General features: G+C 35.2%; 1 protein-coding gene across 1 annotated transcript in view; it reads right to left on the bottom strand.

Moving 5' to 3' along the window:
• Positions 1–26448, bottom strand: part of LOC121859754 (titin-like) — a 206917-nt gene that overhangs the window by 44506 nt on the left and 135963 nt on the right. The window contains 2 exon segments of the mRNA XM_042356741.1: positions 17538–17582; positions 19972–20052. Coding sequence (XP_042212675.1) covers positions 17538–17582; positions 19972–20052 — 126 coding nt within the window.

The raw sequence follows: 26448 nt of genomic DNA, 5'->3' as shown, positions 1-26448 counted from the left end.
TTTTTGTGTTGAATTTGCAATGGAGTTGTAGGTGTCAAGTATGTCTGGGCCAGTGTTGTAGGTGCATCTATGGGGTGTAAGCCATCGCCTAACTTAACACGAGCCTCTTGCCTCTCCTCATCATCTTCTTCTTCTACTTTAATCGTACGAGACTTAATTACAGATTTTGAGGGTGATGGACCGACAAATGTAAGTGTTTCGGTAACAGAAGCTCTCTCATATTCAACTTTAGACTGTACAGCTTTACATTCTACAACCTGAGGAAGAGGCTCAAGCACGCATTCTGGGAAAATTTCAGCCAAATCTTTCTTATCCTGTGTAATCTTTTCGAGGCTAGGTTCCGTTTCGGTTGGTGATACGGGAACTATCTCTACGTCCTGTGGTGCTGAAATATCTAAAGAACCGCGATGGGTTGTTGGGAGTGTTACTTTACATTCGGTCGCGGGACTGTCCATCGTGTCATCAATCTCTACAATTTCCAGTTGTGGTTTAACGGTACTTTGTTCGATATCTTCTGTGCTAGATGTGATAATAACATTTTGCTGGGAAAGTACACCGTCTTTTATAAATACACTCTCATGTCTTTGTGTAATGCGGATACGGGGTGTGACACCTTCTTTTGGACTGTCTGAAAATACAATTGGAATACTAGACTCTGCAAAGCCTTTATTATCGACTGGCTCGATCGTATGTTGAGCCTTCATAGGCACTGTTTCATCTACAAATTCAATAATGCTCTCGTCCTTTGATTCGCCAAACTTTGGTTTCTGGAAACTTAAATCAGTCTGCATTTCATCTTCCTCTAATTCCTCAATCTGAATAGTAGACTTCTCATGAGAACTAGTATCAGATTCCACTTCTGGAGCATGTACAGTGGGGAGATTAAATGATGACTCAAAAACTTCCTTTGGTTCGATACTCATACCTAGAGTACTAGTTAGAGTTTCCTCTGGCATTCTGAAGCTCCCAGATTCTACACCAACGCCTACCATAACCTCATGTGTCAACCCATCGTCGTCAGTGTGTTCAATAATACGTTGTTTAACAGTTCTGAGAGAAATCTGACGTGCTGATATCTCTTGGCCTACGTTTTCGGAAACCACATCCTCCTTAGTACTAGTAGCATCCACAGGCTCAAGGCTACTTATTTTTTCTATCGGACGCTTACCCCTTTGATCTGGTGTAAATGTCATAGTCGATTTCTTTGTTTCAGTTTCTTCTGAAATTTCCCCCCACCCAGTGTGTTGTGTTGCCATCACAGCAGAGTGTTTCTGGGTTACATCAGTCTGTTCTGTGTCTTCCTTTACTTCACTGTACTGTACGTCCTCCGTCTTCGTTTCAGATTTTGTGGAGGTGACTGTGGTAGCCGGTCCTTCTGTCGGTATGCCTGTATGGGGTGGTACAGAGGTCTGGGTTATAGGAAGCATGCAGGAATCATCCAACGATGGGACAAGAGTGACAGGATGTGTAAGGGTTTTGTCCGATTCCGAGATAGATGAACTAGGCTGTTTGGGAGCGAGGTCTTCCTGTGATATCAGAGTAATCGGTTGGACAGTTGCACAACCAAGGTCAAAGTAAGGTTGAGATACTGGTGTTGCTTTCCCTACAATAGCAATTTCTGAAATAGGCTGTATGAGCTCTGTAGTTATATAATCTGGCTCATAGACAGATGAGGATGGAAATATGACAGTCAGACCTGTCTCTGATATAAGTGTTAAAGGTTGGATTGTTGCAAAACCTAAATCTGGAACAAATTGTATGGTTCCCTGCACTGTTTCTGGAATATGCCCAATGAATTCTTCTGTGGTTAATTCATGTTTATGGATGAAAGATGACGAGGGATATATAACAGTCTGCCCTACTTCAGACACGAGGATAAATGGCTGGATGGTCACATTGTCCAGTTCAGGAACACTTTGTGTGGTTGCGTGAGTTTTCTCTGGGATATATGGAGAGAATTCTTCTGTTGTGTGTTCTTGTTCATGGACAGACATAGGATACACTACAGTGTGGCCAGCTTCAGACACAAGGGTGAGTGGATGGACTGTCACATAGACCAGTTCAGGAACACTTTGTGTGGTTGCGTGAGTTTTCTCTGGGATATATGGGGAGAATTCTTCTGTTGTGTGTTCTTGTTCATGGACAGACATAGGATACACTACAGTGTGGCCAGCTTCAGACACAAGGGTGAGTGGATGGACTGTCACATAGTCCAGTTCAGGAACACTTTGTGTGGTTGCGTGAGTTTTCTCTGGGATATATGGAGAAATTCTTCTGTTGTGTGTTCTTGTTCATGGACAGACATAGGATACACTACAGTGGCAGCTTCAGACACAAGGGTGAGTGGATGGACTGTCACATAGTCCAGTTCAGGAACACTTTGTGTGGTTGCGTGAGTTTTCTCTGGGATATATGGGGAGAATTCTTCTGTTGTGTGTTCTTGTTCATGGACAGACATAGGATACACTACAGTGTGGCCAGCTTCAGACACAAGGGTGAGTGGATGGACTGTCACATAGTCCAGTTCAGGAACACTTTGTGTGGTTGCGTGAGTTTTCTCTGGGATATATGGAGAGAATTCTTCTGTTGTGTGTTCTTGTTCATGGACAGACATAGGATACACTACAGTGTGGCCAGCTTCAGACACAAGGGTGAGTGGATGGACTGTCACATAGACCAGTTCAGGAACACTTTGTGTGGTTGCATGAGTTTTCTCTGGGATATATGGGGAGAATTCTTCTGTTGTGTGTTCTTGTTCATGGACAGACATAGGATACACTACAGTGTGGCCAGCTTCAGACACAAGGGTGAGTGGATGGACTGTCACATAGTCCAGTTCAGGAACACTTTGTGTGGTTGCATGAGTTTTCTCTGGGATATATGGGGAGAATTCTTCTGTTGTGTGTTCTTGTTCATGGACAGACATAGGATACACTACAGTGTGGCCAGCTTCAGACACAAGGGTGAGTGGATGGACTGTCACATAGTCCAGTTCAGGAACACTTTGTGTGGTTGCATGAGTTTTCTCTGGGATATATGGAGAATTCTTCTGTTGTGTGTTCTTGTTCATGGACAGACATAGGATACACTACAGTGTGGCCAGCTTCAGACACAAGGGTGAGTGGATGGACTGTCACATAGTCAGTTCAGGAACACTTTGTGTGGTTGCGTGAGTTTTCTCTGGGATATATGGGGAGAATTCTTCTGTTGTGTGTTCTTGTTCATGGACAGACATAGGATACACTACAGTGTGGCCAGCTTCAGACACAAGGGTGAGTGGATGGACTGTCACATAGACCAGTTCAGGAACACTTTGTGTGGTTGCGTGAGTTTTCTCTGGGATATATGGAGAGAATTCTTCTGTTGTGTGTTCTTGTTCATGGACAGACATAGGATACACTACAGTGTGGCCAGCTTCAGACACAAGGGTGAGTGGATGGACTGTCACATAGACCAGTTCAGGAACACTTTGTGTGGTTGCGTGAGTTTTCTCTGGGATATATGGAGAGAATTCTTCTGTTGTGTGTTCTTGTTCATGGACAGACATAGGATACACTACAGTGTGGCCAGCTTCAGACACAAGGGTGAGTGGATGGACTGTCACATAGTCCAGTTCAGGAACACTTTGTGTGGTTGCGTGAGTTTTCTCTGGGATATATGGGGAGAATTCTTCTGTTGTGTGTTCTTGTTCATGGACAGACATAGGATACACTACAGTGTGGCCAGCTTCAGACACAAGGGTGAGTGGATGGACTGTCACATAGTCCAGTTCAGGAACACTTTGTGTGGTTGCATGAGCTTTTTCTGGAATGTGTACGGTGAAATCTTCTGCAGTAAGTTCGTGTTTGTGGACAGACACAGAGGGATATAGAATTTCCTGGCCTACTTCAGGTATACGTGCTGCTGTCAAAGTCGTTGCATAGCAAAGTTCTGGGACCGATTGTGATATGGCATATACTTTTTCAGGTATAGGTGTAAATAACTCTGTTGCTGTATGATACTTTTCTAGTGCAGACATGGACGGGAAAACAGTGGTGTAACCTGTTTCTGATACAAGTGTCAAGGGAAGAGTTGAAGCTAACTCCATGTCTGCAACAGATGCAATAGTTTGTGAGGCAGAGTCGCTTATATCTGTGACAGGTGTAATGTTCAAAATGGTGACCATGTCCATCTTTAAGACAGGTAATACATGCATCGTTGCGTGTAATAATTCATGTTTCATTGTGTGAGTCGATGGTTCCTGTCCTGTTATTGGTGTAGTGAGTTTTTCCTCTTCTGAAAAAAGATGTTTCGAAATAATCAGGACATGTGTGAGCTCTGAATTCTGTGTGTCATTAAATAAAACTGAAAGCATAGATTTGAATTGTGATGTAAGGTGAACTTCATGATTAAGATGCTTAACATTCTTAACCCATTCAGACAAATACATGTATTTTTTCTAAGTGCTAGTCCAACTAAGTAATGCAACGACTCTTTTATAGATATTAAAACTAATCACAATAAACTTCCCGATGTCCTATGTTAAGAGTTTAAGAAGTAAAGGCCAAGTTGATTATATCTGCCTTTTTAGATCTCAGTATGTGCCCAATTATGATCTTCTGATCTTCATATGCTATACAGTATAAGGTAAGGCGACCATATTTTGTATTTACCTGAGAGTAGAGCAATCCATAAACGGGGACAATTTGACTAATTGAGATTACGGTAACGTATTTCAAATTTATTCGCAAAGTAGACTTCTGGCAAAATATTGAGCAAAAATTGTAGGGCCGGACAAACATATCTGAGAAGAGGGTAAGTGGATGGACTGTCACATAGTCCAGTTCTGGAACATTAATGTGGTTACGTGAGTTTTCTCTGGGATGTGTGGGGTGAATTCTTCTGTTGTGTGATCCTGTTCATGGACAGACATAATACTACTGTAGTCCTAAAATGTGATAATCATTTGGCAAAGATCGACATTGAATTGTTTCCCAAAATTTTTTAAAAGTTCTCTGTTGTAAGATTTTTACACGTCATTTTGCTGTATAATGACCCTGGTAATTGAAACACTAAATACTGTATAAAGCAATAGCAACATAAAACGGTATTTAAAGAAATGGTAAACGGTGATGCTTTATTCTGCATGGAATGTCTAAGTTATCCTGTGTAAAAGTAACACTTAATGAGAGGTGCTAAACAACAATGACAATTAAAGCACCATTATAAACGATGGCGACAACCATACTTGGGTACGTGTAGAGCAATATAAGAAATTGGGTTAAAAATTAATTTTGTCCAGGAAACGTGTACAGCGATATGCTGACTATTACTGCTAAATTAAGCTCTATAATTTTGATGGTAATATTCTGTCTGTAACACTGTTTTAGGATATGCTGTATAGCGATAGATAGGCTGATGCATCTCGGACCTTTCAGACTGCAGGTTTAGCACACATAAATAATAACACAAAGTTCGAACTGGCGATGGCTAAACTCTTAACGCTTAACCATAGGACTTCGGAAACATACCATTGGCCTTTACAACATTCTGGGACAGACTGGATGTTGAGGAAAGGGTGAGACTGTGAGAATGGTTCTAACATTACTTTGTATAGTGAAAAAAGGGCAAATTTTGTGTTTCTAGTTGGAATGGAATGAAGTCTAATGTATTAGTAACACTGGTCAAGGTGATTTGGGAAGGATTAAACTAGTCAACTGGTCATGTTTACAGTAGTTACGGATCAAATTCAATGTGATGGGTCATCATTTTAATTCAGTCTTGGACTAAGGTAAGTGTTTCTGTACGTCATAAATGTGATGGTCTAGTCGTCACCTGTGTAAAGAGGCCCGCTTGTAAGGCTAATGTAGAATAGGAATGTACAGGATGACATAAGTGATACCTAAAAACATACATGACATGGTATCATGGACTGATATCCAAGGTTACTCTTAATCATAGTCAATCAGCGGTGATCACGTTACATAGTCACCGTCAAATGATATGTTCCCAAGTAACATGAAAACAGGTCATCACCCCAAGTGTGTAGTTAGGTCTAAAACACATAAATGGGAAAATTATGTACAAACACATACAGACACAATAAATTGTAGATATATGAATATGCAGATACCATGAGATATGAACTGCTGAGGAACTATTCATAATAATCCACACCAGTAATTGTACCTATTAAATCTGCATAGTCATATGGAAAATGGACCATCAGGATTCGCTGGTTTGGCCTCAGACACAGCTGATATATTTCTTATATGCTGAAAACAAATTGAAACAATTATTCTATTATATACTCTTTCAATTAATATAATCGTTCAATAAATTTCAAATTTAGTAATAAACCTTTTTTTCTATTTCAACTTGCAGGTACATGTCTTCTTACTATGAGAGGGTTGAGGAACTTCCTGGTGTGCTTTATCTAGAGACATTTAGTATGGCACGTCTCATTTTACCGAGACATCAAAATGTTGAAACTAAGGTACCATCACTTCAAGGCAATGTCTTAAATATCTACTTGATCAAACTGTACAGTGATAATAATTTTGTTTTCCCAGTTCTAGAAATTATGAGTTTTTTGCAATATCTCTAATATCTAGTCCATCAAGTTTAGCATTTGTCTAAATATATTTAGTTAACCTACACAGTCCCGTATAAAAAATAAATTAAAAAATCCTAGCATATTCCCAACTGGATAAATGGTGATAAGATCCATAACGAGCAGCTCAAATATAAACCTACCATAATACCACATTATTACTAAACGTGAATAAAGATAAGACTTAACTTTCCATGTGCGATCTTATTTCTTTAATTAACTTTAAAGCTTATACGTGTAGAAAGAAATTTGTTGCATTTACTATGATCAATTAAATACTGTTGAAAATAAGTTCCAATATTTGAATATTATTTTTCCTATTTTTTTTTCATTAATAAATTGTAAGATACCAACCAACCCAACTTAACCTAACTTTGGGGTAAATGAAATTCACTCTTAGCAAACCGATGTTTGAATTTTGTACTTCCACCACCAATTTTCAACTATTTTTTTAACTGGATAATGCAAGAAACAAGTCCACGCACAGAAAGATATATTTTACTCGAATAAATTCCTTTTACTAAACACTCACGTCCATCATAAACGCGGTATATTGAACATCGCATCTTACACAAGCGTTATATTAATACTTTGTGTTATCCTCTGTAAATGTGTATGTATAGTATGAAATTTTACCCAATCAAATCAAAACAAACCAAAACGTGGTTAGTGATGCAGGAAGCCACAAGTGAAAAAAAAGGTCCCTCACTTCCACAAGTCAGGTCTGGAAAGGCAGAATTTGGGCTACAATAACGCAACCCAAAACTTACTTATTAACGGAAGTATTCACGAGGGCTTCAAAAAATCTAATGCAACAATGATAACTTATAATGCTGGCTTCCTTTGTCAAGTTAAAGAGTATATTTAAAAAAGTCTTCAGCCTATACATGTTAATTTCACGTGGAAGAATAATGAATCCTGTTGAAAACCATTGAAATAAAACATCGCTAAACAATTTGATCACACGGGTCGCTCGCTATACTGTACATGTTTAAATTTTATTTCATATAATTAGTTTATAGATTTGTCTTTGATTCTAAGTAAATTGGCCCTCAGGAAATACGATTTAAATTTTGCATACACTATAGTAATCTACATTTTGCATTTAATCAAAATATTGATACAACAGCATGAATGTAACGAAACGTGCTATATTAATAGATAAGTCATATATCATTATAGCCAGTAAATATACTGAGTGTTGAAAGCGACGTTATTCCGTTGAGATAACGTTTTTTCCTTGATTTTATGTAAATATTACAAAAATACAGTACAGTCGCAGACCAAAATTTGCTCCCCGCGGTTAAGCAGTCACGAGAATGACCCTCTGAACTTACTTTTTAGTGTGGGTGGCTGTTTTATCTAATTTGCTGAAGATGGTGCTTCATTTTGGGAGGGAGCGAACTTTTGACCCCAACTGTAGTCCATATACGCTAGACTACGTTACTTTCTTACCGTTATCCCCAAATGAATACACATAATAAACATGAAGCGTGAATACCAACCAAATCGTACTAAAAAATAACTTTTGAAAATAATTATTTGTGTATCTATTAATAAATAAAGCAGACGAAATTAACTTTTTATTCATATTTCCTATTATCTTAGTTTCTGCGCTGCGCACAAGTTCTTAGCAGTAACACAGTACAGTACCAACATTTTCCTGACATGATTGTTGTTGGTATCACCGAAGCCATATTTTTCCCTCCAAATACATTAACGTTAAGCTTGGCAAACTAGAGTCTGTTTCATTAATATTCCTTTTGTATTTATTATTTGTAAAATTCATTGACATTTCACTTGAAAAATATATCAAAGACACAAGATGTATACAGTATTTTAAGTCATAATATGAACGTGTTATGGCCATTACAAACGTAACTAAGTCAAAAATATATATGATATCTTATTTACAAACCCTGTAATCTTAAAAAAAAGTGTTAAAAAAAGGAATGATAGTCATCACGAACACTTGTGAAAAACATTAAAATGACTGAACTGTGACGCCCAATAATTAAAGCAACTCGATGAGTGGTACAGGAATGTGTCTGCCAAAAGTCGAACACACGAGATACTCTTGAATAACGCCATCAGTCAGAAAGAGGAGTTCGTAACTTTCCCAGTTCCTCTGAAATTGCTTGCACAAATGGCTTACACTAAAAATAACCAACAAATCGCAAATTTTAATGCGATTGTTTCTAATGTGGAAGTAACGAAAGGCCTTAAAATAATAGCCAGACTAAATTTCAAGGAAATAGGCAAGTCAGTTGAAAGAATTATCTAGTTTACAATGATGATCGGCTAGTGAACACCTGTGTGTGTTAAGAGTACAATATCCAACGAATATGTGTAAGGATAACACATTATACTCATATGACACACAATAAATAACACATTATACCCTTATATGACACACAAGATATAACACATTATACCCATATAAGACACACAAGATATAAACCATTGTACCCATATATGACACACAATATATAAGACATTATACCCATATACTGTATGACACACAAGATATAACGCATTATACCCATATATGACACACAATATATAAGACATTATGCCCATATATGACACACAAGATATAACACATTATACCCATATATGACACAAGATATAACACATTATACCCATATATGACACACAAGATATATCACATTATACCCATATATGACACACAAGATGCAACACATTATACCCATATATGACACACAAGATATAACACATTATACCCATATATGACACACAAGCTATAACACATTATACCCATATATGACACACAAGCTATAACACATTATACCCTTATATGACACACAAGATATAACACATTATACCCTTATATGACACACAAGATATAACACATTATACCCTTATATGACACACAAGCTATAACACATTATGCCCTTATATGACACACAAGCTATAACACATTATACCCATATATGACACACAAGCTATAACACATTATACCCTTATATGACACACAAGCTATAACACATTATACCCTTATATGACACACAAGCTATAAGACATTATACCCATATATGACACACAAGCTATAACACATTATACCCTTATATGACACACAAGCTATAACACATTATACCCTTATATGACACACAAGCTATAACACATTATACCCATATATGACACACAAGCTATAACACATTATACCCATATATGACACACAAGCTATAACACATTATACCCTTATTTGACACACAAGATATAACACATTATACCCTTATATGACACACAAGATATAACACATTATACCCATATATGACACACAAGATATAACACATTATACCCTTATATGACACACAAGCTATAACACATTATACCCATATATGACACACAAGCTATAACACATTATACCCTTATATGACACACAAGATATAACACATTATACACTTATATGACACACAAGATATAACATATTATACCCATATATGACACACAAGGTATAACACATTATACCCTTATATGACACACAATCTATAACACATTATACCCTTATATGACACACAAGCTATAACACATTATACCCTTATATGACACACAAGATATAACACATTATACCCTTATATGACACACAAGATATAAAACATTATACCCATATATGACACACAAGATATAACACATTATACCCTTATATGACACACAAGATATAACACATTATACCCATATATGACACACAAGGTATAACACATTATACCCTTATATGACACACAATCTATAACACATTATACCCTTATATGACACACAAGCTATAACACATTATACCCTTATATGACACACAAGATATAACACATTATACCCTTATATGACACACAAGATATAAAACATTATACCCATATATGACACACAAGATATAACACATTATACCCATATATGACACACAAGATATAACACATTATACCCTTATATGACACACAAAATATAACACATTATACCCTTATATGACACACAAGATATAACACATTATACCCATATATGACACACAAGATATAACACATTATACCCATATATGACACACAAGATATAACACATTATACCCTTATATGACACACAAGATATAACACATTATACCCGTATATGACACACAAGATATAACACATTATACCCATATATGACACACAAGATATAACACATTATACCCTTATATGACACACAAGATATAACACATTATACTCATATATGACACACAAGATATAACACATTATACCCATATATGATACACAAGATATAACACATTATACCCTTATATGACACACAAGATATAACACATTATACCCTTATATGACACACAAGATATAACACATTATACCCATATATGACACACAAGATATAACGCATTATACCCTTATGACACACAAGATATAACACATTATACCCATATATGACACACAAGATATAACACATTATATCCTTATATGACACACAAGATATAACACATTATACCCTTATATGACACACATGATATAACACATTATACCCTTATATGACACACAAGATATAACACATTATACCCATATATGACACAAGATATAACACATTATACCCTTATATGACACACATGATATAACACATTATACCCTTACATGACACACAAGATATAACACATTATACCCTCATATGACACACAAGATATAACACATTATACCCTTATATGACACACAAGATATAACACATTATACCCATATATGACACACAAGATATAACACATTATACCATTAAATGACACACAAGGTATAACGCATTATACCCATATATGACACACAAGGTATAACACATTATACCCTCATATGACACACAAGATATAACACATTATACCCTTAGCCTATATGACACACAGGATATAACACATTATACCCACATATGACACACAAGATATAACACATTATACCATTAAATGACACACAAGGTATAACACATTATACCCTTATATGACACACAAGATATAACACATTATACCCTTATATGACACACATGATATAACACATTATACCCTCATATGACACACAAGATATAACACATTATACCCTTAGCCTATATGACACACAGGATATAACACATTATACCCACATATGACACACAAGATATAACACATTATACCCTTATATGACACACAAGATATAACACATTATACCCATATATGACGCACAAGATATAACACATTATACTCTTATATGACACACAAGCTATAACACATTATACCCATATATGACACACAAGCTATAACACATTATACCCTTATATGACACACAAGATATAACACATTATACCCATATATGACACACAAGATATAACACATTATACCCTTATATGACACACAAGATATAACACATTATACCCATATATGACACACAAGATATAACACATTATACCCTTATATGACACACAAGATATAACACATTATACCATTATATGACACACAAGATATAACACATTATACCCTTATATGACACACAAGATATAACACATTATACCCTTATATGACACACAAGATATAACACATTATACCCTTATATGACACACAAGATATAACACATTATACTCATATATGACACACAAGATATAACACATTATACCCTTATATGACACACATGATATAACACATTATACCCTTATATGACACACAAGATATAACACATTATACCCTTATATGACACACAAGATATAACACATTATACCCTTATATGACACACAAGATATAACACATTATACCCATATATGACACACAAGATATAGCACATTATACCCTTAGCCAATATGAGACACAAGATATAACACATTATACCCTTATATGACACACAAGATATAACACATTATACCCATATATGACACACAAGATATAACACATTATACCCTTATATGACACACAAGATTTAACACATTATACCCATATATGACACACAAGATATAACACATTATACCCTTATATGACACACAAGATATAGCACATTATACCCTTAGCTAATATGAGACACAAGATATAACACATTATACCCTTATATGACACACAAGATATAACACATTATACCCTTATATGACACACAAGATATAACACATTATACCCTTATATGACACACAAGATATAACACATTATACCCATATATGACACACAAGATATAACACATTATACTCATATATGACACACAAGATACAACACATTATACCCTTATATGACACACATGATATAACACATTATACCCTTATATGACACACAAGATATAACACATTATACCCATATATGACACACATGATATAGCACATTATACCCATATATGACACACATGATATAACACATTATACCCATATATGACACACAAGATATAGCACATTATACCCATATATGACACACATGATATAACACATTATACCCATATATGACACAAGATACAACACATTATACCCTATATGACACACATGATATAGCACATTATACCCATATATGACACACATGACATATAGCACATTATACCCATATATGACACACATGATATAACACATTATACCCATATATGACACACAAGATATAGCACATTATACCCATATATGACACACATGATATAACACATTATACCCTTATATGACACACAAGATATAACACATTATACCCATATATGACACACAAGATATAACACATTATACCCTATATGACACACAAGATATAACACATTATACTCATATATGACACACAAGATACAACACATTATACCCTTATATGACACACATGATATAACACATTATACCCTTATATGACACACAAGATATAACACATTATACCCATATATGACACACATGATATAGCACATTATACCCATATATGACACACATGATATAACACATTATACCCATATATGACACACAAGATATAGCACATTATACCCATATATGACACACATGATATAACACATTATACCCATATATGACACACAAGATACAACACATTATACCCTTATATGACACACATGATATAGCACATTATACCCATATATGACACACATGATATAACACATTATACCCATATATGACACACATGATATAGCACATTATACCCATATATGACACACATGATATAACACATTATACCCATATATGACACACAAGATATAGCACATTATACCCATATATGACACACATGATATAACACATTATACCCTTATATGACACACAAGATATAACACATTATACCCATATATGACACACAAGATATAACACATTATACCCTTATATGACACACAAGATATAACACATTATACTCATATATGACACACAAGATACAACACATTATACCCTTATATGACACACATGATATAACACATTATACCCTTATATGACACACAAGATATAACACATTATACCCATATATGACACACATGATATAGCACATTATACCCATATATGACACACATGATATAACACATTATACCCATATATGACACACAAGATATAGCACATTATACCCATATATGACACACAAGATATAACACATTATACCCATATATGACACACAAGATACAACACATTATACCCTTATATGACACACAAGATATAACACATTATACCCTTAGCCTATATGACACACAAGATATAACACATTATACCCTTATATGACACACAAGATACAACACATTATACCCTTATATGACACACAAGATATAACACATTATACCCATATATGACACACAAGATACAACACATTATACCCTTATATGACACACAAGATATAACACATTATACCCTTAGCCTATATGACACACAAGATACAACACATTATACCCTTATATGACACACAAGATATAACACATTATACCCTTAGCCTATATGACACACAAGATTTATCCTAACGAGACACAAAGTGTGTATGTTTAAAAATCCTGTTAAGGTATTTTTTTTTTAGACAATTTGACCGAACTCGAACAAATTCAATACCGAATTGTGTCATCTACAAACAGTATGTGCAGCACATACACGTGGCCACAAAACACTTTATTCATTGACTCAGCTTGGGTAATTCTGCTGACAAATTGTAGTGGGATGGATGTAGACCAGCAGAGGTACACCCCTATAACTTCACTTAAACAAACTGTAACGACATAATAAATCGAGAAAAATTACTGTAAACGGCAGTTGGCCCGCTGCTCCTCCACACTAGGCGCGAGCTGCCTCATCATCTTTTAGAATTTTTTTAAATAGTGGCTGTGGTGTATTTGATTCGTTCTTACGTGTAATGTACAGTATATATATATATATATATATATATATATATATATATATATATATATATATATATATATATATATATATATATATTTATACCATGCTCAACTTACATTAATATATTATAAGCTCTACACAGAGAATTTTACCTCTCATAAATTTTAATTGTTGATGTAATTGTGTATTACTAACCTTGTTATGCACTTAAAGACTTCAGTTGTTGAAGTGAAGTACAGCAACAACATTATAACAACATCAACAACAACAAAGCTCTCACATACATTACATCCTCGTATGTGGTAACGAAAGAAAAAAATAGGATTCTTATATTTACAACCTAATCAACAATCGAGACAGATATCACCTCTTTTAATTTATACCGTACAGTTCTGTACAGTGAGGCCCGTCCTATGGTACTTTGCTCTGAACACGTCAACAATCACCCCTCCTGACGTCATCATAATACGGATGGACTGGAAATGTAAACTTGGATGGACAGATACTAAAGCTTCATCACTTTACTATATAAACCATACCCATTATATATAGGAAATAAAATAAAAATTAAATCAGATACAGGAACTAAATTTGTAAAAAACTTATATTGTTGTTATGACAGCAGCTGATAGCAGAGTACCTATTAATAAGAAACTGCTGGTCCTGCATAAGTTAGTTGCCTTTGTATTATGAAGAGAAAGAGTACAAATACTGCAAAATAAAAAGTAAATCATAAGAATGTGCAAAGTATGGCGTATGCAGTTGTTACAGAATAAAATCAAATTTGCAATTATAGCTGTGCCTGAGGCCACCTTGTAGAGGGAACTGGATACAAAATATTTAGAAATTTGTGGATTACCAAAGAACATTGATGTGGGGGGTCCTTTATGATGTAGGTGGTTCACAGTACAGTGTATTAGCAGTGATATTTTTGTAGCCATTGTAATTGTAAGTATTAAATTGCTGTAGCTAAAATATAAATGTAAAGTGCAGAATAGTAGGCCGTTTGAGAAGTGTCAGTTGTGTAAGTTTCTGGCAGAGTTTTGGCGAATACTAAATTTGGCTGAGAATATTTAAGCTGCAGTGTAAACCGAGGAAGTACCTTGCATTATGGAGGAATCTGGTGTCTATGAGGGAAAACGTTCATGGTTTGTTTATTTAAGAAAAGGTAAGTAAATTGTCATCTTAATTAAGGTACGATCACCATCACAGATCCTTACACTCATCAGAACCAAAGTGACTTCCAAGGTTTTATTTTTTGTTATGAGAAAATGTAGTAATTGCTGCATAATAGTGTCATGATCATTTATTAATCACTTCATCTTCACGTGAAACTCATCTTCAGTGACGTAAATCACTAGGGGTGAGTCATACATGAAGAATGACACAATGTTAATAGTTGATCAGATAACATTCGCTTCCTGCCATATTGGTCAGTGTCAGCCAAGATGAAGCGGCCAAAATAATGAGAACAAAAATGCGCTTTTCTTCATCGCTCAACTTCCAACAACATTACTGCCGTTGATCTTGTACAGTACATGTATGAGACTTGTCTTGGTTGTTTTCTGTTTGTTATTGTTTCTCGGTTGTCTTAATGCTGTTTCTGTCTTATGATGTTGCAATGTTCATTTTCTTTTTCTGAGTATTTACACTGAAATTTCTTTGGTTTTCTAATGAAAATATCCTTTTGTATCCAAATTATCACAAACGCAGTGATTTACATGATTTTTTCACTTCATCTATAACATAAGGTAATAATATAAAGTAGAAGCCAAACCAGCTGGAATCCAAAATGGGTGGTTATGGTAATGAGATGTGTAATGTGTGATGTGTACATAAGGTGATCTATCTAGTGGGCAGCTGCAGTTGAATGCACTGTTTACAACTGAAATCTTCTTAAGACACAGACTGCCTCAATCAACTACACTATTTTCAAATACTGTATTATTAATCTTTAAGACAAACAATTAGTTTAACATATGAAACTTTACTATAAATCTAGGTCAAAGTTATTTAATAATTGACTTTTATTTACTCTAATGCATTCATAATGACTTATTGTCTTAAGTCCAAGAGCAGTTCTTTGACATAATAAAGGGTTACTAAATTAGTATCATTCTTTGATTAGTATTGTATAATACTGCTGTCTTATATGTGAACACTTCAGGTTACTCAGTGGTGAGTATTAACCTGATGATACTGTTTAGCAGTACTACGTCTACAACTCGAAGCTCTACTGAAAGCATTGCCATGTGATGCTTCAGTCACTATTCTGGTATGAATATGATGTAAATTTACAATTGCAGTATTGCTTCATCACTGTTAGGATGTTAATGAGCCTCCGATACCATATTACAGTTAGCAGCGCCCACAACTGGATATATGCTTATCTTGTGACAGTTTGTGGTGGGTGAGGTGTTATAGCACGTGGTGAGGTGTTATAGCATGTGGTGAGGTGTTATAGCACGTGGTGAGGTGTTATAGCATGTGGTGAGGTGTTATAGCATGTGGTGAGGTGTTATAGCACATGGTTATAGTGTTTTGTTGATTGCACTGATAATATAGTTATAGTGTGTTATTATACCACTTCTACAAAGCCACAGCTGGCAGTGTTGTGGCTAAACAATTTTCCTTGGTTAATGTACCGTTAATACCAGCTCAATGTTTGGGGTTACGTATTAAATTTAACCAAAGTCTTGGTGCCAACCTTGAGTGGATTCTATCATCTCCTGGATTTCCTGCCTTTTCTTAGCTGGAAATGAAGTTTTTATGGTTATGGTTAAGAAAAGTTCTTCACCAGTTATACATCGTAAGTACCAAGTGAATTTAGGGTTGGGACAAAAGTGTCCTCTGAAAAGGTTTTAAATTGTTAGTACAAAGATTTCTATGTTTCATCACTCAGGACTAAACAAAGATTTCAATGATATTTACAGGACCCGAAAAAGTTATGCGCTTTAGAGAAACATTAAAAGGAATTTTAGCTGACAAAGTGCAAGTGTCAGTGCATCTAAACCATTTATATATTGATCTTACCCATCCACGTTATATACAAGTTCCACTTATAATATACATACACAAAATAAATATTCACATACTTATATGACTTACCTCATCCGTCTTCAAGTTCGATATGTGACACAAGGATCAAATTTTCGTATTATTCTTCATTTTTATTGAAAAATCATAAACCACAAGTCTATCATTACCTTATAAACCGAACAGCCTAAACAAACTAGTTTTATGATATAAAAATAAATATATAAAACTCTGCAGTACTTAGGGAAAAGGAAACCTTAATTAATATCACTCAACACATAAGTGTAAACGTGCAACAATAATACATACAGTATACATGTGCAGGGATGTGTGCCTGGGTACATGTGCTGTATAACACATGAGTTTTGACAAGACAAGACTACACTACATGAACCATCAGTTCTCCAGGTAAAGTCAGTGTGTGTGCAATACACAAGTTCCGACAAGACAATGGTACACTACATCACTCATTCATGGGAGAATCACCACAGGCCGTTTCATCAACACAATGATCATTTAAGCACCAGAGATGGAATCTAGAATCACCTTACTGAGCACATACAGTACAGTAGACAGGACTATCCACACAGCAGAGCCCTTAATAAAATTATCCTTCAGTGTTTATGATGCACATTATAGCTGCACTCTACTTATTTTGTGACAATGTTAACATAGTTTATATCTTGAGTTCTTAGAAAGAGTTCCCAGCAACAATTATATTGTATTCAAGCCAACACTTTACATAATATTCAATGTCATTCGAAAGAAATTTGTATTTTCACTTTTTTTTAATAATTCTTTAGAACAGTTTTCATGAAGAGTATTTAAGAAATAAGTTTTTTCTTTTGTGTCTCTTATCACAGTTTTTTTCAGTATCATTAATGGACCAAAGACTTATTATCCTATTGATAAAGGTTGTACACAGTATGAACTCGCATGCTGTCTCAACTCACTAGGATACCAACAACCTTACACAGACAAACTAACAATACCGGCTCACATGACAAAGGTTCACTCGCCCAAGGGTTCACTGTCACAATCAATCTGGCTCTTGGTGAACGTCACAACTGCAGCAGCAGATTTAGTTCCTGTTTCAACGCCACAATAGTAATTTATCTCCACATAAAAGTAGGGCCGTGAACACTGGTAATTATATTATGACGAAAACATGACTTTACGAACCATGTACAGTGTAAGACAAAGTTTATTGTTTATATATCCTGCATAGGTATTTAACACATTGTTTCCTTCGGTGTTTGAGCAGAGCCACAAGCAGAATCTTTCCTAAATATTTCAGCCACTGTTTCCACACCTGTCAGTGATAGTCTCCCCAACCACACTTACAACATTTGATAAAGAATTCTTAGTAGGGATCAATGATGAGTCTCAGTTCTGAAGTGAATGGCACCAGACACACAAACACACGGACAGACACAATACGAGGCTAGATGAGGTATGATGCAGGGACTGGGATTATGTCGGCTCAGTACATCCGGAGGTTACTGTTAAGTATAAACCAAGATTACTTACTTAAGATTCATTCCACATCAACAGGGTTATTAACTTAATACACTAACATCTAGATTCTAGAACAGCTTACAGATATAAGTGGTGTCAATACTACACTACACTGATGCTTTCTACTAGGAAAAGGTAAAGACAATACTAATGTATGAAGAAAATATTCCTACTATTTACTGTAAACCTTCTACAGATATACTATATGTGAGAATTAATTCCCAAAATATAAATATTGAGTTCATAATCTTAAGGTTTACAGAAAGTATATGAATAATAAGTATAATCTTTATATTTTTCTTCATTCATTTAGGATGGATATTGTTAGTCACACACTAAATATAAGTGAAATTTGCAAAATAATATGACTATGTTCCTCTTCTCACCCATTATAATAGTGATCAGACTCAGAAGTCGTTCCCGATTCAAATTTTCCTGAATAGCTTCTGTCAAGCCATGCCCCGGCTACATACAATAATAAACCACATAAATAAGATTAAATGCTAATAATATCTAACCGTAAGACTCTCCGATACTTCTTATAATAATAATAGAAACAACCATTACTATTTCTGTCTTAGACTTACCTTTCACTTCAACCTTGGTCGAAGAAGCCGACTGGAGGGTTTCCACAGACGAGATGGTAGCGACATCTACCTTGGGCAGTTCTGAAAATAATTGTATTCCTTAATTCTCCCTAAATGATCATACTAACAGAGGTCATGAGTCCCTACTGAGAGATGTTTATTGGGTTAAGGCCTTTAATTATTTCCCTTTTAGCTATTTAACGAGTCACTGTTCAGACATTAATGAGACAGTCTGCTTGGTTGTGATATATTAAGTATTATAGATATATTAATGGATGAATAAATCATTAGAACGTTAATACAGTATATCATTATTTTGTCATGGGTGTGACACATTTGTTAAGGGAATATTATCTCATGTATGTGTAGAATTCTTATTTGTCGCCCTGGGTAGGTGAACCACTTAAATTAGTTAGGAGAGATTAGAAGAAAATAAATAAATGTTATATACTTGAAAAGAACAGATATTTCAAGAAAAGAAAGGTGTTGATTGTTAGAAAAGATTGGGTTAACACTCATGCATCTAAAGTTATCATACGGTGTTAGCTCTTTCACTTCATAATCTTTTCTACATTTAGTATTTGTTTTACAAGTGTTGAAGAGTAGAGTAGAGATATTATTTTCATACCACATTTGATCTATTTACAATAAGTCAGTTCTCAGGAGCTAATATTGTTCTACGCTTTGCAGTAAGGCTACCATACTACAGTTGTCCGTTATACAAGACGCTACTGAAGACGCGTGCTATTATCACCTTGTATGATGTCCCTGACTGAATCCTCAATCAGAACCTGGAAGATTAACGCACTTTGTCCTTGGCCCTCGACTACGTTGATGAGAGGCATCTGGGTTTCAGGACGATTCAGATGTGGCAGTTCACCCGCCTCTACCATGGATATAATCTCTTGTGCCTGGACACCTTCTGTGAGCATTACACTAACTTTAGCCATTTCTTGAGATATTGGCTCTTGTTCTTTAATATCAAATTCCTTCGGGAACTGCTCTGTTATTATCTCTTCCACATTTACATTGGCTTGCTCCAGCATGCGGATGAAAGTCTTAACTCCGATGGTCTTATCAGTCTTCTGGATAGCCTGTTCTACTTGTTCAGTCATAACCTGATTGACAAGGGCTTTAAACCCAAAGTCTTCAACAACAGTCAACAGCTGAGCTTGAGCTTCTTCCCTCATAAGCAGAGGGAACTCGCCAGCCTCCATGAGCGTAATAACATCCTGGGCCAACACGCCATGCTTCACCATCATGCCAATCTTGGCCACTTCTTCTTTTAGTTTATGTTCCAAATTGGCCTTTTGGACAACTTCCTCAATGTTCACCTGATCTTCTTGAGCCATACGCATAATGGCCTTCACACCAGGAACCATCTCCGATGTGAATGCTTGATGAGGAAGGGAACACAATCATGGTAAGTGGTGTACGGAATGTTAAAATCATAACAGTGTTTGGGAAACTTATATAGTATAACAAACAAAAAGGCTTAATGTCCAATTTGACAACCACAGGTAGCATTTCATTTCCAGTACTGTTTTAGAATACAGAATATATAACTAATGAAAAGGGACTTCAATTTTATGTGATAAAATTTCAACAAAACTTTAGAACATTATGAAGGAAATGAAATATCCTTGTGGAAAAACTATGTAATTATTTTGTGCAGGGGGGGGGATGTATATATCAATTGATGTATGTAAGGCATATCCATATGTAAGTAAAGAATCTATTATGCACAATGTAATGGGGCTTCTGTCAACATGCACAACACAAAATCTGATTTCACATTAAATATGAACCACATTTAAAGATGATTATAACAGAACTTACTCTTTACGTCCACACATTGAGTTTTGGCTTTCTTGAGTAATTCCTTGACTTCAGACACGCGTGCAGCAGCTCCTTTAGTCTTAGTCTTTGGTATCTCCTTTACAGACTCTGCCACCATCACTTCACAAATGGTACCAATGTGACCCTTGTCGGCCACCATGGACACAAGTGGGACCTGTGCTTGAGGCATCTTCAAACTAGGCAACAAACCAGACTCAACCAGAGTCATGACTTCATCACATCTCACACCTTCTTGTAACAAGTGACCAATGGCAGCGATCTCTTTCACAGGCTCAGAGGATGGTCCAAATTCCTTGGAGACATCCATGATCACTTGTTCCATTGATTCTTTGCCAGTCTCAATCGTGCGCATTACAGACTTAAGACCAATATTACTATCACATCGGTCCCTGGCCTCCTGCACTAACACCTTGTGTACTGTGGCGCTCTCCAGACGGTCCGCCACCTCCAGGAGTTTTGCTTGGTGCTCTGTGCGCTTCAGAGCAACAAAGTCTCCCTCCTTCATCATGGTCATTAACTCATTAACTTGCACACCTTTCTTCAATTGGAGACTTAACTTCGCGATGTCTTTTGAAAACGCCGCCTTCTCAACAGATTCAAGTTCAACAGTCTCCAGGTCTACTTGATTGTCAGTGGCTAAGTGAATCAAAGCCTTAAAGCCCGGTACACACATCTCTGTAACCATACACCAGACACATGAGTTGATACAGCGTGTGATCCATAAAGTACGTTCCATGGTGGTGAAAATTATTGGGGAAATTGTGCTAGTTTTAAAGTATTAATATTTGGCAGTAGCCGAGACATTATCTTAACCTTAATGGGAATTTAATAGGTTAGGCAAACGTGTAGCATAGAAAAACATTATTATATAGTATCTTAGTGGGAGGAATAACTGAAATATTGTATCGCTGAAAATGAAAAGCAAGATTGGAGGACAGATAATGAAGGAGGAGTTTTATCAAAAGTTATGTAAAGTAACTGTACATATATATCGACTCTGTTGTTCTTTTTTGTGCTGCTGCAGCTACTGTCAGAGGTAATGTATCTTTAAATGCATGGGGAGTACTATGGTAACGATGTGAAGAGAATAAGTTGTATGTGATAAAACTTGGCAAGAATATGTACAGTTGTTTTGTTTACTTTACATGAGCACTTCAAATTAAAAAAAATCATCTAGAATTATATAAACAATTAATTTTTATTGAATCATTCATATTCATTGTACTTGAGTTTGAAATATCTCAGTAGGTGTTTGGACTGATAACTGCAAATTACATTTAATAGTCTTATGAGTGTGTCACCTATATTAAGTTATGCTGAATAAGCTTTAGTAAAATAAGTTCTTCTTGAATGAATAACAGTTAACATGATCAGTATGATTAATCTTAAATTCTTCTCTTATGACACGTCAATCATCTTAGTCCAGTACTATGAACGTGTACTGTACATGTTAGCAACACACCTGTTACTTGGTATACATGTTTCTGAACACAAAACAAATCATCGATGATAAATTGCAGAGTTTGTTATGATATTTCAGTAGTGTTTGAGAAGGTAGTATTGTACGTGTTGCATGAGTTACCTGAGTGGACCTGTGTAGCTTCAGCTGTGTGTGTGGGCTTGGTCTCTTCCTTGGTCTCCTCTGCCTGAGAGGGTGTTGGCTTGGGTGCTGTGGGTGTGTAACCATGTGCCAAGGTTATTGGTGAAGTATTTGGATAATCTTTGTTTAATTTCATAATTCAACTGAGTAATAATGTGGCAACTGTTAAAGTAATAAGTAAAATTGTTCAGTAGTAAAATTACAATGTAGTCTTAATATACTGTATTCTTTAAATATTATCAACTTAAATTGTAACACTTTTCAAAACAATGTATAAGTATTAACAGTTTTCAGTGTCTTTATGTTACAATATATTCATGTAAATTAAGTGATGCTTCATTTATGTTGTATATAAACAAATAAAGTGAACATATAAATTCCAGAAGCCATAATGACCCAGATTCTCAAAGTTCCCTCTCTGATACTGATAGACTTATTTTAATATCTGACTTGTGTTAATATATAATCAGTATTAACCAGTTCGGTAAATAGTAGGAAGCAAAATTATTTATTAGACAATTTTGAGCTTGTCAAGGTACAGTAATGCAGGTTTGTTCCTTCATATAGTAGTAGACTCCTCAGTCACATGGAACACAACCACCTATTACTGTAGGTTTATCTGCAACTTTGTGAACCGGTTAGATATCAACAAAGATCGTAGGTACAGTTATTATGTTCTTCGCTTCACAGGCAACTCGGTACCTTGATCAACACGTACAGAGTCGCTTGTGAGGCGTGGAACATTACATATGCGGGCAACTGTACATTATTATACAATATTACTGTACTATTAATAGCTGACACCCATTGTGTATCTTTCAGAATCTTTGTCATTGTGACCAAAGGACCAACCTAGCTGAAGTATGTCTGCCTCGTGTTCAGGAACAGTTTCTTCTTGATACGTTTCCATGAGCAATGTGAGTGGAGCTTCTGAAAATACCGATGAAATGTAAGTGTCAGTTCACAGCAAGAGTCTCAGAGGTGAGGGAGCTTCCTCTGAAACCTTTACAAGAAATGTGAGTAGGACGCTGACATGTAGTGGTGAAGTATTTGGGGAAATTAAAATGTACAGTATATCTATCACATACTGTATAATTATCTATTGTGAAGTACAGTAATTTATAACATAGGCCATTGAACTTATTGCAAAAAATGTCTGAGTGTTGTACATGATATTTAAAATTATATTACTGTAGAAAATGTTGTATATAATAAAACTGCTCAACAACAAGAGAAAATATAAGGAAAATGGGAGAACATGACAAGGATGAATAACGAAGAGCAGGAAGAAAGATTAATAAGTTCCTGAAACAAGAAATATTAGTACAGTAATTATATTATTACAAAGAACAAAGGTTTAATTTTGATTATATCGGGTACGTTAGTCTTATACATTAATAGAGATAGTACGGTAATTTATGACTGCGGAATGAGCATAGTTCAGTAAGAGTCATTTGAGGAGTTTAAAGGTTGAATGATACTTTTCTGAGCTTGTGTGTATAGGAAACGTTCACAAACAATATGAAGGTCTCCTGTACACACGCACACACACTGGCCACATCTGCTGTGCCACAACTAAACTCCTAAAGCAACTCTTTCTTTTTCTCTTTATTTTATTTTTTTTTTTGCAACCAAGTATTTTTAGTGAAGTTAGGAATAAATTATTGGGCAGTCACAGTTGAATATGAGTGTGTGTATTGTTTATGTGATATAAGAGATTGCTGGATATATAGATTTGAAGTACATTATACACAACGTCGCTTCAAGTTTCTCTAAGATTAATCGAGTTTTCCTGTATTTTGGAAGGAGAGTTAATTAATTAAGCGATTTTCTTGGATATTAAATTTAATATATTAGTAAGATCAACAACCAGCGTGCGGATTCTCAAAGATTTATGCAATAAGATTTTTCTCAATAAGTAAAGATAAAAAGAACTCACATAATAATGGTACAGTCTTAGTGCACTTTTGATGTCTTTCTGGAAGTTAATTTTGTGTTATTCTTTACACGAGTAACTTATATATGACTTACAGTATATCACCAATACTGAGGAAAATTAAAAGTTTTGTACAAATCTTAAGAATCCTCCGTCTCGATTGATGTGAAGTCTTGTTGGCCCTTCACTGTATATAAATGTTAACCGATGATGTCACAGTTCACAACGGTTGTCAAAACCAAACACTGAGTTGTTTACTGATGGTAAATGTTCTGTACATATTAATGAAAATTTAATACAGCAGTTTTGATTCATTTTTACTGTTGTTTTGTCAACCAATCAGCTGATCATGTGTGAACGTTTTAGAGGTGAACAACAATCAAGGTTCGTAGTGCCTTAATTAAATGATGCTTCGCGAACTTATTCGCTACATTAAGTATTTTTAGATAATATTGCATTATGTAAATTAAAATTACTCCTTCCTTCTCTTGTTTGACTTATCCATTGGTCAAGAACTTACTCACATAATATGGAGATGTTAATCAATAAACAAATGAAAATATTTCATACTGAACTAAAGAAAATTTTTTTATGAAATTAAAAAATAAAACAGTAATTACAGGTAAGTAAAGTGCTGTAAGATTCAGGAGTGTCAACCTATTATATACATTTCTCTGAATTCTGGTTGTTTTATATATTGGTACTTCAGTGACCCTGTTCTTGTATATGGGAGTAAAAACATTTGTTACGCATGGAAACAAAGATAAAATATGAAACTAAAGGTGCATAAAGAAAACAGTTAGCAAGTAGCATAACATGCATGAAGAACAAAATAATCATTAGATATATTGAAGCAGGGAGAATTGAGTAAGCTAAGAAAGACATACAGGAGGACATGCAGTAACATATCAATCATAAAACAGTTTAAACAGAATAAGAAATCTATTGCACACAACTTTGCTACTAAGAGGGTTATGTAGCCGTGAAAATAAGTTATAGTAACAAAACTTAGAACTAAAATAAAAAAGTAATGCCGTGTTAGATTATTGTGAAGTAAGCATATGGCAAAAATATACAGTGT

The sequence above is a fragment of the Homarus americanus genome, unplaced genomic scaffold (assembly GCF_018991925.1).
Source record: "Homarus americanus isolate GMGI-L3 unplaced genomic scaffold, GMGI_Hamer_2.0 scaffold27231, whole genome shotgun sequence".
Classification (NCBI taxonomy): Eukaryota; Metazoa; Arthropoda; class Malacostraca; order Decapoda; family Nephropidae; genus Homarus; species Homarus americanus.
Note: the sequence above shows the minus strand (reverse complement) of the source record. Positions and strands in the feature narration are given on the sequence as shown.